The sequence below is a fragment of the Solanum dulcamara genome, chromosome 6, assembly GCF_947179165.1.
Source record: "Solanum dulcamara chromosome 6, daSolDulc1.2, whole genome shotgun sequence".
NCBI lineage: Eukaryota > Viridiplantae > Streptophyta > Magnoliopsida > Solanales > Solanaceae > Solanum > Solanum dulcamara.
Window position 1 is genome coordinate 246,765 of NC_077242.1, and position 16,071 is coordinate 262,835.

The window sequence follows — 16,071 nt, forward strand, 5'->3', positions numbered from 1 at the left end:
AAATAACTTCATTTAGTATGACCAAGATGGTTTATCTTTGCTCTTTGGTAAAACAATGTTTTGTTTACTTTTAAATGCAAAATTATGGTGTCACTCAATGGAAACTCGACATCAATTCATAGAAATAAATCACAAAACAACTATTCAAAAAAGAATGATAAATCCTGAAGATGTCGAATTTAACATGGAGAAAATGAAACGAGAAAACATAATGTTATATATCCATGGAATCAGCCAACTGCAATTCCCAGAAAACAAAAGAAAAGTAATATATTACTTTTGTAAACAACCCCACTTCTCAATTCCAAATCAGGTGTCCTCAACCCTTGAATGAAAGACAAAGCTCGGAAACGTAGTAGTAATGTCCCTGATTAAAGGAGGAAGATATTTGAGCAAATGAATAAATACTATGAAAAAATAACAACTACATAAACATGTTACTATTCCATGTGTTACTTACTTAAGATATTGGAGGGTCATATTCTTCAAAAGTGAAGGATGTCGCAACACTAAATTTCTCCATTCCTCCTTATCAATCTTTCCATCGTGCTTGGTATCGGCTTCTTCAAAAGTCTGGTAAAATAGGAAGACATTAGCTAGTCATTAAAAAGGTTCCGTCAGCCACGTAGAGATTTGAACCACTGTCAGCATCAAGCCTACACGACATTTAAATGCATCTGGTTCCTTAATTTTGACACAAAATTAGACTCGTGATGATTAGACATACAAAATTCTGAGCAGTAGCACCAGATCAATAAAATAAGAAAAAATGCTATAAGATTATGGTACCCTCGGGGGATTGAGAGCGTAGACTTTCCCTTAGGTCCATGGTAAATTCTAAACAATCATAAACTTAGCAACATAGATAGATAGGCAGAAGAAAGAGGTATTATGTATGACTAATACAATATGCAAAAATAAGTACTTTGTAGGTTGACGAAGCACCTTGTCAATTATGCTCTCTATTACATCGTCTGAAAGGTTCATACCGGACTCAGCAAGAGTAGCAACCACCATTTGTTTTACCTGCACTCAGAAGGTACGTCTTTTATCATATCAAAAGCACACAAACAATTAATGTTGGTTAATAAAACTAAATGAGGTTTCATAATTAGAGCAACTAAAACTAGAGCATTGTAAAGTAGGACAACAGAATATGAACCATTCAACATATTATGGCGACAGGTACTTGAGAAGACTAAATGTTAGGTAAAGGCTATGCCTTAATGAGTAAACTGTAAAAGGAACAGATGTCGAAAGTTTTAGAAAAAACATAAAAAATGGTAAAATAGAAAAGTAAATCAGATTGAAAGTGAAGTTGTGTTGAAAAAAAAGGATTGGGGCAGGAAGATGATGGCAATCTGCTGACCTCAAAATTGGGCTTTGGTCACACACTTACTTCTCTAATCATATAATTAAAAGAGCTACATTAAATGGGCACCAAATTATCCCGAAATATGGCGCAAAAAGGACCAGAAAATTGAGTCCCCCAATGCAAAACCCAGAAGATGCCTGTGAAAAGGTACATTTGTCAGCCTAAAGGCCCTAAAGGCAAACCCCTTGGTGGAGCTTTGTCCACATGGACACAGACCGTTTAATGTCTTGCCTTGCCTCAAGAAGCCATTCAACTACTTCAATAATGCCTTTCAAGATTGGGGACAGTTAATCACTTCACTTAGTGAGGTTTATAATTACCTCTTGTCTCTCAATAAAACCTTGTTGCTTGAGATCATATAGCTGAAAAGAAACTGCAATAGTAGTAAACCATTAGAAGCAGTCGAGACCAATTAAAATTAATGGTCGTAACTCAATTAATGCAAAGATAAAAACATACACTCAATCTTATCATCAATAGGTGCATTTGGATGGAAAACGGAGAGTGCACGAGCAAATTCCTCAAAGCCCAAGATTCCGTTGTGTTTCGTGTCAAACAAGTCAAACACCTGCAATTAGATAGGTCAGAGAGGGGAAATAAAGATGATTCCATATGGTGTGTCTTCTCAACCTTTCAGACCAATAATAGAAATGTTAAATGTGACAAGGTTCGTGGAACTTCGGCGATAAACTAGAAGCTAAGCACATTTTATAGGGAAGAGAAAAAAGAAAAAAAAAAGAAATGCAATAAGAATACATAAAACAAGCATAATCTACAAAAATTACTCAAAATCCACAAGTCCTAAAGACGTTCATGAATCAGAATTGGACTATATTAATATAAAGACGTTCATGAAATTACAATTGGACCATATTAATAAATAATCCTATTCATCCACATGATTGATTGAGATATACGAAACTTCATCATTATATAGATCTTACTTATTATCTGCTTCTCACTCTTCAACTTCTTTACGATCTAGTAGATTCTAAAGTGATTGATGACCTGCCTATTCTGTTTGAACTTGAACTGTCTCAAACTATAAAAGAATTTCAATTCCACTTGCCTCAATAACATATCCCTAAGTAATACGCCATCAAATGCTAGTCCATATTTATGGGATTCCAAATGTCATTCATTAGCGCCACCAATTTTGTCCAAAAAATTGGATAAGCTAGTTTCGCAGCCTTTACAATGACATCTTAATTTTTTTACTGTAAAATCACAGAGTTGCTTCATTTTGAATTAGTTTGTAGGAAAAATGAGTAAAATATCCTTAATACAATTGTTCACGTATGATCTAGTAATACAAATAATGTACTACTTACATGTTCAACTCAAAGCAATTTCTCTTACATTCAAGTGAACTATAAATATGCTTTGAACTTCTTTTATATATCAATAGTGTTTGAACCAACTTGTGCGCACTTCAACTATTCCATTAAGTATCATGTTACATACCATCACCACCACCACAGGTACCGAGTAACTCTATCCAAATTTTTTGCAAATGAAGAGTAGAAGAGCTATACTAATACTACCATTTAATTGGACATCCAATATTAAAGGATATAAGGTAAAAACAGAATTTTAAAGGATAAAACTGAAATTGGTAACTTAGATATACTCATTCACATGAGACTTTAGGAATTCTTAAACTTCGTTTCCTTCCTACTCCCTTCACAAAACTTCAATTATTATACTTTTAAAACTGAATACTTTTGTAAAGCCATGTCGCTTTCCTTTTAAATCATATTTAAAGCTAATCTTGCTTGGCCCAACCAAATCACATTTCTATAACTCATCATATTTGACAATAATTGAAATTTTTGTATGCACTTTGACAGCCAGAACAAAAACTTCATTGAAGAAGCACTCTTTAAAAATGCCACTACGCGCTGCACGTGAAGGGAGTACAATAAGCATGGGTGTACTTCCTCTATCATGTTCCCTTACTTAAATATTCTCCTCTGTAATAACTTGAAAGGCTTTATGAACACCAAATCTATTTATGGTTCACTTAATTAAAGAGGAAGAGCAACTTAGCCGATCTGTTAGACGAAAACAGCTTCAGCTGTACGGCAATGATAAGCTACGGATAGTGATCTAATTTTCAGCGAGTAACGGACTCTTTTCAAATTCAATTAAGTTGGGATTACATTTGAAGATCTAATAGCAGTTAAGGAGAACGTACCCGGTCAGCAAACAAGCTTTCTTTTTTATTTGTCTTGAAAAGTGCCAATTGAAACTCTTCCTGCAAGATGAGATACAAATTCAAAATTCAAAAGAACAGTTGAAGATTAAGACAAATTAAGCATCCATGACAGGAAGAGACCACATAGATAGTTCTTTTCCTAGATTGTTCTTAGGAAACCATATGACACAAACCTTGTTGATTAGACCATCATCAATCACTGCACTGCTAATCTTCTTAAAGAGCTCGTAAAGAGCTTCAATCTCGCTGACGCTAACTGCAACGAGAAAGAAGATTATGTAGGCTCAGTTATAGTAATTCTACTAGTGCAAAAGCCACGTTTACACTAAAAATCTATGGGTTCGGATATATGATATCAAGATAGTAGTTTCAAATGATTTACAACAATAACATAACAAATTCTGATTATAGATCAAATTAGTATTCCTGATGGTTTTTGAATGGATGCTTAGTCTCAGATGTTAGAACATCAATGTATTACAATCTAAACAACGTAATAACCGTAAATTCTTTGTGGAAATTCCATTGGAAGGGAATGGTATCAAACATTTTGGAACATCCCAATACAGGAAGTGTCTTATAAATTGGGTCAAAAGGAGCATATGCTATCCATTTTCATAGAGCCGTGATAAGCTTTAAAATGTAGGTACAAATCATCAGAATAGATCCATTAAGAAAAGCTCTCAGAACTAGTTAGACTTTGCTTTTGTTATTTTCCATTATCATTAGCATTCTATGTTTCTAGAAAAATATAACAAAATGTCCAAGTAACATACAAACTGTCTCTCGTGCAAGGATCTCAGGATCGTCGAGGCCCCCTGATTGCCTAAAATCAAGATCACAACACCTCGAAAGGTAAGAACTTAAGCACTGAAGCATTTTAATGTCCTGGCGTCAAAACACTCCATATCTGTTCAACAAGAATGGCAGAGGACGGAGTCAAAAATTCATTTTAATTGGGGTCATTTGTACCCGAGAAACATCTTTTTGACAGGAACAAAACAAAACTAACCTTTTGACCATTCTCTGTTATGTCTATGTATGAACCCAAAATACTGAAAGGTTCCGAAATCTATCTATATGCAGCTATATATCTGCCAGGTCAAACACATGAATACACAATTAAGTTCCATAAATATCTATTGAAACTGGTAAAAGAAGCTCTATAAGACGCCCTCTAATTCCGTCAGCAAAGTCAAATCTTTCAACGTAAATCTCATTATTGATTATCCTCTTCTCATGCAGTTTAAATAACACCAATTTATCACCATAACTTAATTTGTGTCTTCAACCTCACTGGTTGCATCATCCGAACAAATATTAAAGAGTTGCAACTTTTTTCTTCTTCTGTAACTAATTGTACTCTAAACCCAGTCCCCCATTCCCCGAATCGACTTATAGTTCACAGATTTCATGTTCAACATTAATGTGCAAACTAAACAATGATACTAACCCCAAAGATAACACAACACCAAAAGATCATTCTTTTATTAGGTTCATAAGTGAGAACTTGCAAAAAAACAACTTGACTAATCTGTTTGCGCCTATATCACATTCCCTTCTGCAGGGCTCATTGAATGATCGGAATTGAATTCTTTAAAAATTGAAACTTTTTGTATCTAAACTCATATTTAGCTTAAATTTCGAAACTTTACTTAAATATACAACAAAATTAGAGAAACCCCATATCAAATTACACAAAAAACGCACTTATATATCACAAGGATATTCAATTGGATCAAGAATTTAAACTAATCAATCAAACAGTTTGATTTGGTTAACAAACAGATCTAATAATTGCAAAAAAAAAAAAATAACAACATGAGAATCAAAATCAAAAAGGGAAACAAGAAAATACTTACGTTTATGGATAAATGGATATTTAATTTCAGATGATTGCAGAATTACAGAGGAATTTTTGAGGGAAAAAAGGCAGAATGAAGAAGAAGTCCCTTAACCTTTTCTATTTTATGGCTATTTGTAATTTGCAATAAGTTGTGTCCTTGTCGCAAACTAAATTATATTTATGGGTCTCTGATGGTGCCCCAAATGTCTGATATTAGGCCCACCCATGTTTGCCAGCTGTCGAATACATATTAATGTCAAATATTTAGTATTTACAGTCTTGTAATATCGATGAAAATCTTTAACCTAAACTAATAAAATTAATCAATTTATCACTCATACACTATTGTATTCATCCATTTCATTATTACTTATTGCCTTTTTTTTGGTTTCGATTATTATATTATTTATTTTATTATATTTTCTTTCAATACTTAATATTGATATACTTTATTTAAATAGAGGATCTATTGAAAATAGCTTTTCTATTTTCATAAGATAGAAGCAAGGTCGCGTACACACTGCTCTCTTCAAAATTCACTTATGAGATTATATTGAATATGTTATTGCTGTTGTAATTCATCAACAAAGTTATATCGTGGGGGGGGGGGGGTCGTGAAAGTTTCTAATACAAGTAGGAATTATTTTGTTCGGTCGATAAAACTATGCTCGAGTGTAAAATAATACTTATAATATTAGGATTAATTATTATTTTTAAGTATCGAGTGCATATATATATTTTTTAAAAAAACATTTAGTTCCATTGTATTGCAAATGAGATAGACTTGGTATAATGTTTTTTCTTTTTTAACCATTTGAAACTCAAAAAATTTATTGATTAGATGTATTTTTTTTTCTGTTTTAAGAAAAGGAAAATCTTATTTCTCGAATCATTATACATTTAAATTGATTTGACTAATTCAGATTCTGCGTAATATATATTGAATATGAAATTGTGACTATATATGAATTTTGCCATGGAAGTACAAAAAATAAGATGGCCCCGAGGGAATTGTAATGGAAAAAGCCCATTCGTTCATGGTAAGGAGGTCGGCCAGAGTAACTATTAAAGAATTGGTCCAACAATATTTTGTGTATTATATTTTGCAAAACTGGTCAAAACACTTCATTTGTCATCATTCATCAATAAGTGACATGATTTGTAATCTTATTAGTGTTCTAATCTTGAGAATAAAGCGACTAATAAGTGATTGTCGTAAAATAAGACTAAATCAATAATTTAATAAGGAGAAAAGAAGAGCAAGAGAGATTAAGAGAAATAGAGAGGAGAAAGTATTGTTATATCTGTGTGTCTATCATTACAGAGAAATGGCTATATTTATAGCCCAGAGATAAGCCCACTTTGAGTGGGCCCCACTCGGAAAAAAGACACCCATTAAAGAGACATCCACCATAATTTAACACTCTCCTTTGGATGTCTACAAAAAAATAATTCTAATAAAAGAACAAATATATATAGAGTTATTCTGAACACCATAGATGTTATGCCTCGTTAAAACCTTACTAGGAAAAACTCAGTGGGAAAAAACCTAGTGAAGAAAAAGAGTACACACATCTGGTAATACACCTTGAATGTTGCCTCGTTAAAAACCTTACCAGGAAAATTCAGTGGGACAAAATCTTGGTTAAGGGAAAAAGAGTGCAGCACATATTTTACTCCCCCTGCTGAAAGCTTCATTTGATGTTTTGGAGACTACGCATTTCAATCTTAAATCTTAACTTCTCAAAAGTTGATGTTGATAATGCATTCGTGAATAAATCTGCAAGATTATCACTTGAACGAACTTGTTGTACATCTATATCACCATTCTTCTGTAGATTATGTGTGAAGAATAATTTTGGTGAAATATGTTTCGTTCTGTCTATTTTGATGAAGTCACCTTTCAATTGAGCTATGCACATGACATTGTCTTCGAATATAATTGTGGGTACTTTGGCATCATTTTCCTGGACGCATCTTTCTTTATGGACTGTATCATCGATCTCAACCACACACATTCTCTACTTGCTTCATGAATTGCTATTATTTCAGCATGATTTGAAGAAGTAGCAACAATAGACTGCTTTATAGATCGTCATGATATAGCAGTTCCTCCGTGTGTAAATAGATAGCCTGTTTGAGATCGAGCTTTATATGGATCTGACAAATAACCTGCATCTGCATAACCAATACGGTCTACACAATATTTGTTAGTATAAAACAGACTCATATCAATAGTACCCTTTAGGTATCGCAAAATATGCTTGATACCGTTCCAATGCTAGCAAATTAACAGAAAATGTTATATTAGGCCTGGTGCATTGGCAAGATACATAAGTGCACCAATTGCACTGAGATATGGTACTTCAGGACCAAGAAATTTCTCATTCTCTTCTGGAGGTCAAAATGGATCTTTTTCCACTTCAAGTGATCGAACAACTATTGGAGTACTTAATGAATGTGCTTTGTCCATGTAAAATCATTTTAAGATTTTCTCAATTTAGGTAGATTGATGGACAAAGACCCCATCTGTTAAATGTTCAATTTGCAGACTTAGACAAAGTTTTGTCTTTCCAAGGTCTTTCATCTCAAATTCTTTCTTTAGATATTCAATTGACTTTTGAACCTCTTCAGAGATTCCAATGAGATTTATGTCATGAACATAAACAACGAGTATAACAAACTCTGATTTCATTTTCTTAATAAAAATACATGGACAAATTATTTATATAGCCTTCATTTATCAAGTACCCACTGAAGCGATTATACCACATACGCCCTGATTGTTTTAGACCATATAATGATCTTTGCAGTTTCATTAAGTACATCTCCTGAGACTTAGTACATGCTTCAGGCAATTTTAATCCTTTTGGGATTTTCATATAAATTTCATTATCAAGTGAACCATAAAGGCAAGCTGTAACTACATCCATTAGATATATTTCAAAATTTTTATGTACAACTAAACTGATGAGATATCAAAAAGTTATTTCATCCAAAATAGGTGAATATGTTTCTTCATAGTTGACCCCGGATCTTTGAGAGAATCCTTGTACAACAAGACGTGCCTTGTATCTTATAATTTCATTTCTCTCATTTTATTTTTACACAAAAACTCATTTATAGCCAACTGGTTTTACACCTTCAGGGATTTGGAATACAGGTCCAAAAACCTCACATTTAGCAAGTGAGTCTAATTCTGATTGAATTGTTTTTTGCCATTCTGGCCAATCACATCTACGTCGATATTCTTCGACGGATTTAGGCTCAAGACTTTCACTATCTTGCATGAGGTTAAGTGCAAAATTATATGCAAAAATATTATCCACTATGATTTTTGATTGATCTAAATTTATCTCATCACCGGTAGAACTTATTGAAAGTTCTTCATTTACTCTAGTCTCGAGTCTCGAGTTCACTGATTTCTTTAGGAATATAAGGATTACTTAAATCTTGACCTTCTTCAGGAGGTTCTTGTATAGTATCATCTTTATTATTCCTCACGCTTCTCTTTCTAGGATTTTTATCCTTTGAACCCAATGGTCTACCACGCTTCAGGCGTGTTGGGGATTCAGAAGCTATGATACTATTTGATGGTCCTTTGGGGACATCAATTCGGATATGCACATTCAATGCAGGGATATGTGACTTGGTTCTCCGTTTCAAATCAGTAAATGCATCTGGCATTTGATTTGATATTTTATGTAATTGGATGATCTTCTGGACCTCTTGCTCACATGTGCGGGTACGTGGATCAAAATGAGATAATGATGAAACTTTTCACGCAATTTCTTTTTCGAGTTCCTTTTTCTCTCCCCCTAATGGCGGAAAAGTTGTTTCATCAAACCGACAATCTGCAAATTGAGCAGTGAATAAGTCTCCAGTCAATGGTTCAAGGTATCGAATTATGGAGGGTGAGTCAAACCCAACATAGATGCCCAACCGTCGTGAAGAGCCCATTTTTGTACGTTGTGGTGGTGCTATAGACATATATATTACACAATCAAAAATTCTTAAATGAGCTATATTTGGCTCATGTCCAAATACAATCATGACGTGCTTGTGGAAGCATGATCAACTTCAGGTGGTCATATCTTTCTTTTCAATTTTTTCACAATTTAAGGGGATCTTTTAATGTGAGATATTATAATTTTAGCCCTCGTCAAGATGGTGGCGGAGAAAGATCATGACTTTGGCACGGTCTTGATTAGATGTCGTGTTGTCATCTTTGATGGTGTCTGCCAGACCCATCGATTCAAGATGAATTTCGGCGTCTAGTGTCCATGATGAGTAGCTTTTTCCTGAAATATCAAGGGCAACAAATTTAAGTTTAAAAATATTCGACATTTTAAAAAAAATTCTTACCTTTTTTATTATCTTCTAAAAATAATTGGAGCGTCGTGCTGATAACGTGTTGTAAAATAATAGTAAATCAATAATTTAATAAGGAGAAAATAAGAGCAAGAGAGATTAAGAGAAATGGAGAGGAGAAAGTATTGCTATATCTATGTGTCTATCATTACAGAAAAATGACTATATTTATAGCCAGAGATAAGGGTTAAAAGCCAAGTGGGCAATTTACCCCCACTTGGGAAAAAGACACACATTAAAGAAACATCTACCATAATTTAACAGTGATCACTTTGTTATTGGAAAAAGGTTCATGGTTTAAAATTGAGGTCAATTATGTCCTCGTTGTTACAAAATTAACACGTTTAAATTACGAAATCATAGACATTTCATAAATTCTTTCAAAAGCTTACTTAAATAGCAACATACATGGTCACTGGTGAACTATAATTTACAATAGTCATATCACAAAATGTAACTCAACAAACTCTGGACAAGAGTTGAGTTTAAAGCTCCACAAATAAGAACATCTTCCTTCAACTAATAAGAACTCTATTTTTTTGACAAACTTAATGCATTCCATATTTTCTTACTTTTCAAAACAAAGCAGACCTCTCTATTTATAGGAGAGGAAATCAATCAAAAGATGAAAAAATAATAGAATTTCATCATTATGATTTAGTGCACCACTTATTAGTGATCATTATCATCATTATGAATTAGTGCACCACTTATTAGTGATAATTAGGTTAAAAAATACATAATGAAATGGATACACTAACTAACGGGCCTTGCCTGGAGGTTCCCACCCTCGCGGCGACCAGGGGTTGAGCCGCACAACCCCAAACCTTATTATAGATAAAAAAGGGCAGCCCGGTGCACTTAAGCTCCCGCTATGCGCAGGGTCCGGGGAAGGGCCCGACCACAAGGGTCTATTGTACGCAGCCTTACCTTGCATTTCTGTCAGAGGCTATTTCCAAGGCTTGAACCCGTGACCTCCTGGTCACATGACAGCAAAAACCTTATTATAGATAACAAACAAAAAATATAAGGAAGGGGACATAAACCTAACCTCCAATCCTATGGTGGTTCATAAGTCGGCTAACCTACTAAGTTAGCCAACTCAACCCCGATACAATAAGGTGTCTTATAAGAAATTTTTATGCACTAAAGAAAAATAGAATAAAGATAACATTAAATGTCATCAATGAACAATTGCTAAAATTGCAATTTAATAAAATATTAAAATGCCACATTAAAAATCCCCCACTCATTTTAATATTATATAAGAGATTCTATCAGTTGAAGGAAGACTACTATACATAATGAAGGTGCGCTCTACATTGAACCTCCACTTAGTGAAACAATAACATTTACTCCAGAGTTGTAGTCGTCTCAGACTTGAACTATGACTGCTTAAGGGACATAAAATATTACTGCTCACACATAGTAATCAAGGTGTTGTCATGAGCTTTATAAGCCAGCACATTTCAGCCTTGTGCTATCCCAGTTTTATGAGTGCTTTTTGAGAATTAGCCCAATTCTCATAGGAAGCGGCCTACTTTCACACTCACATAGGTGAAATCTGTCGAGAGTGCTCCTGTAAGTTTAACACTCCATCCATACAGGCTACAGATTTTTATTAAGAGTTTTTTAAACTCAACCTCCACAATTCACTACAGGAAACAATACACTCACATCATAAGGAGGAAATAAAAAATAGTTGCATTTTTTCACAACAAGTCATCATATGATTCATTTTTCCCATTGAACCTGGTTATAGGATCTCTAGTCTCCAGGTTGAGTTTCCTCATATATGACTCATGGATTTATAGGCTTCAATCCCATCCCGCTCGATGTGCTCCAGACCCTTTCTCTTGTTAAGGCTTTAGTAAGAGGATCTACAAAATTTTTACAAGACTTGACATAATCAACATTAATGGTATCACTTGTCAAATACGATCTTACATTACTGTGTTTCCTCCTTATAGGTCTAAATTTACCATTATAATAACGATTTTGAACTCTACCAATTTCTGCGGTGCTATCACAATGAATTAAAATTGAAGGAATTGGTTTTTCAAAATAAGTTATTTGAAATAATAAATCTCTTAACCAATTCGCTTCCTCACTAGCTGAAGCTTAAGCAATTAGTTCAGCCTCCATGGTAGAGTTAGCAATTATAGTTTATTTTTTTAATTCCAACAAATAGTACCACCACCCAATGTAAAAATATAACCAGTGGTGGAACAGGAATCACCTTCTAAAGTGTTCCAATCTGCATCAGAAAAGCCTTCAAGTACAACAGGATATTTTTTATAGAACAAATCACAAGTTTTTATTTCAATTAAATATCTCATAACTCTTGTTATAGCATGCCAATGTTCATTACCTGGCTTGCTTGTAAACCTGCTAAGTACTCCTACTGCATATGCAATATCAGGCCTAGTGCAATAGTCATATATCTCAAACTTCCAATTACACTAGCATACTCCTTTTGATTTATCCCATCATTTTTACTTTGAACAGGAAACAAGTGTACACTTGAATCAAAATGAGTTAAAACATGCTTGCAATCAAAAAAGTTATATTTTTTCAATTTTTTCTCAACATAATGTGACTGGTCAAGGAAAATTCCATCACATGTTCTAGTAATTTTTATTCCAAAAATAAAATTTACCTCACATAGTTTCCGACCACTATAGGTACTTACTGTGTTTACCTATTTGGGGTTTGGATCAGTGTTACTTGACAAACCTCCTTGCTGGTGAGAGTTCTGTGCATTTGCCAACTGCCCAAGCTATTTTTTGAGATTCTGAGTAGCTAACTGATTTTGACGAACCACTACAACTAACTTAGCCTGGTTATTCATGATTTGTTTCATCATATCCTCTATGCTCAAGTTTCTTGATTTCCCTGAGCTCTATTTACCCTGGCCTTTATTATTGTGTTGTTGCCTACCTCCTTGTGGTTTGAATTGGGCCTACTCTTGATGCTGATTTTCACTCATGAGAAGTTCGGGTGGTTTCTCCAATTTAGGTTGTAAGTATTTCCATAGTTCAGGTTAACTCCTCCTCTTGGTGCATTACCCATAAAGTTCACAGACTCTAAATTAGCTCCAAAATAATCTACTGAACGTTCACTACTTCTGCAAACCTCACACCACATTTGTTGTTATTGAACCATATTCACTACCGCCTGCTGTTGTCCTAGTGCCTGATTGCTAAAATGTGTGGACATCATATTCTGTATTTTATGCAATCCATGCAGTCAAGGTTGTCATGGCATCTACTATCAATATCCATGCTTGTTTCTGCACCACGGGCCTAGAATTCCCTCCATTCCACTCAGGATCTCCGTGAGATATGCGATTCAATAGTGTATATAGCTCATCATAAGTTTTCTTTAGCGCTTGTCCACTTGTAGTCAAATTAAGGAGAATTTTGGTGTTGGGTTCCAACCCCCTCAATAAAGGTATGAACCAACACCTGCTTCGCCTGATGATGGTGGTGATGGTGGTGGTGGTGGGGAGGTAGCCCTGTAAATGCCCGTTCGTGTGCAAAAGTTGTACCATATTCTGTTCAACTCAAATTGAACTCCAACTGACAGTTTCTGAATACTAGAGGTGACATTGCTATGAGTGGGACTGCCACATCTCGCACTATCCTTGATGTCATCTCCACAAGTATCTCTTCTGGCGGTATCTCCTCGGGAAAACCATCCCATGGCAAACCGTGATTATTCTCTAAATTGATTTTCTGTATTGGGTATTGAGAGGTCGCTCTTCGCTTTTTTTGATAGAAGAATCGTTGTTATTGAACCATATTCACTACCGCCTGCTGCTGTCCCAGTGCCTGATTGCTAAAATGTGTGGACATCATATTCTGTATTTATGCAATCCATGCAGTCAAGGCTGTCATGACATCTACTTCCAATATCCATGCTTGTTTCTGCACTACGGGCCTAGAATTCCCTCCATTCCACTCAGGATCTCCTTGAGATATGCGATTCAATAGTGTATATAGCTCATCATAAGTTTTCTCTAGCGTTTGTCCACCTGCAGCCGAATTAAGGAGAATTTTGGTGTTGGGTTCCAACCCCTCAATAAAGGTATGAACCAACACCTACTTTGCCTGATGATAGTGGGGGAGACAGCTCTGTAAACTGTCCGTTCGTGTGCAAAATTTGCACCATATTCTGTTCAGCTCAAATTGAACTCCAACTGACAGTTTTTGAATACTGGAGGTGACATTTGCTATGAGTGGGACTGCCACATCTCGTACTATCCTTGATGCTATCTCTACAGATATCTCTTCTGGCGGTATCTCCTTGGGAAAACCATCCCATGGCAAACCGTGATTATTCTCTAGATTGAGTTTCTGTATTGGGTGTTGAGAGGCTGCTCTTTGCTTTTTTCGATGGAAGAATCGTTCAAGCTCAGATAATGGCTCTACAAGCTCCTTGTCTCTGTCAAGTGTAATGCCTCAGTCACCTGAAAAAATGCACAAGTAAGATCAAGTTGTCAACACTAGCTCAATTAATATAGAAACTTCAAAGAAAATCAAATTGCCTAATTTAAAGTCTCCGGCAACGGCACCAAAAACTTATTGCATTCAGACGCACACGCAAATGTGCATGATCTAACAAGTAACATAGTAGCTCTTTTGAGATTGATATCAAACCCATAGAGACTTTATGAAGACCACTTATTTCTGTTTAAAGGACCATACCGATTATGTGTGCTGTGAGAAACTAAGATATTACTATCACTAAATCTTTTGTTGTAAGAAAAATTACTATTACTACAAGAGTTGCGCAGAGAGTCAAGTTATGAAAAATTTAGGGCTGTAGCATAGAATGAAGTCAAAAATAATATTTTCCACTTTAGTCTCAGATGAGGTGTTTAACTACTGATTTATAGGGTTAATAATATAATCATGGTCTTCCGACCTCAAATTATCTATCTTTATCGACAGCTTAACTACATCGTTCAACAGGGATAAATATAAATCAATAAAAATGCATTAATCTATCGTCCTATTTATTAACCAAATACGGTATACAGGTATGTGTCACTTGCATCCTGCATACGAATCACCCTAAGTTACCCTAGCATAAACACGTTCCCTACATTCTTTATTTTATCTCTTTGTCTTCTTCCGAATTCAAGATAGACAACACATGTATTCTAATGCTGGCCAAACATTATAATAGTTAAAATGAAAATGCAGGAGTAACTGTAATTAACAACTCATCATCGACAAAAGAGTATATCGTATTATGTCATAACTTGGTAGCTACAGCCCCAGATTAAGAGCGCTTAGGCACTCATGTTCAATCGAAATACGCCATGCATTAGTTCATACACTTTAATCTTTAAAAGAAAAGAGAAGAAAAGAGAAACCTAAAGTGCATGTACCCTTGTATTATTGTTCTTTCAAAAGTTGTATGAACTGTCTCTCCTCAGCCTTAGGGTTCTATTTATAGGGTTTTTAAAATAACCCTTGAATCCTAAGTTAATCCGGACTTAATTGAGAAAAATTAGAATTTCGGGGCCATGTTGGGGCGGCGCGCCAGTAACGCATTGTAAAGCGCCTTCAGTAGTTTCTCTCCTAGAGTGACGCGGTAGCAGTGTGCCATGAATGCATCTCATTAGTTTACGCTCTGGCGCGGTGCGCCAGTAGTGCGTCTCAGCTTTATCTCTGTAGTTTATGCCTGACGCGGTGTGCCAGCAGTGCGATAGGGCTGCTTCTTTCATTTTTCGCTTGCTTCTTCTTTCCATCAAGTTCTTCCTAGCACTGACTTGTCTCCAAGGATCCTGCAATCACTACACACACCTTAGTGTAACCTTGTCCTTCATTCAATCTAAAACATGCAATTATGTTTCTAAAATGTTATCAATACAACTACTTTTGTACTTCCTTATTTGATCTAGTGGCTCGACTACCGACTAATACCAGGTCTTGGATGTTATCTTATTATATTGTTCTCATTCTCTTTTTTTGTTATTAATATTAGTATTGTATGTTTCTTTTCTTCCGCATGTGATGGTCCGTTGCCTATGGTTCCAGACTGTGGGTTCGGCTTACCTACGATGGGTTGATAGTAGGTACCATCACAACATGAGAAATTGGGTCGTGACATTCTCATTCAAATTGATGTCATCGGAAATAGTTCAAATTTGAGCTCGAATTTCTAGCGACTCAGTCGCAAATCTCCCAAGCGCCTCCTGCTGTGTTCTCACAGATGGAATGGTAGAAGCTACTGAGATTAAGAACTGGC

General features: G+C 35.2%; 1 protein-coding gene across 1 annotated transcript; it reads right to left on the bottom strand.

The window, feature by feature from the left end:
* Nucleotides 1-88: 88 nt before the first annotated feature.
* LOC129893124 (calcineurin B-like protein 3) lies at nucleotides 89-5,590 on the bottom strand. Its single transcript, XM_055968618.1, has 10 exons — nucleotides 5,456-5,590; nucleotides 4,606-4,687; nucleotides 4,370-4,503; nucleotides 3,767-3,849; nucleotides 3,573-3,632; nucleotides 1,835-1,943; nucleotides 1,696-1,748; nucleotides 946-1,026; nucleotides 461-573; nucleotides 89-367 (listed from the first exon to the last, which is right to left on the bottom strand). The coding sequence occupies exons 3-10, from the start codon at nucleotides 4,470-4,472 to the stop codon at nucleotides 310-312; spliced, it is 660 nt and encodes a 219-aa protein (XP_055824593.1). The 5' UTR covers nucleotides 4,473-4,503; nucleotides 4,606-4,687; nucleotides 5,456-5,590; the 3' UTR covers nucleotides 89-309.
* Nucleotides 5,591-16,071: the final 10,481 nt, after the last annotated feature.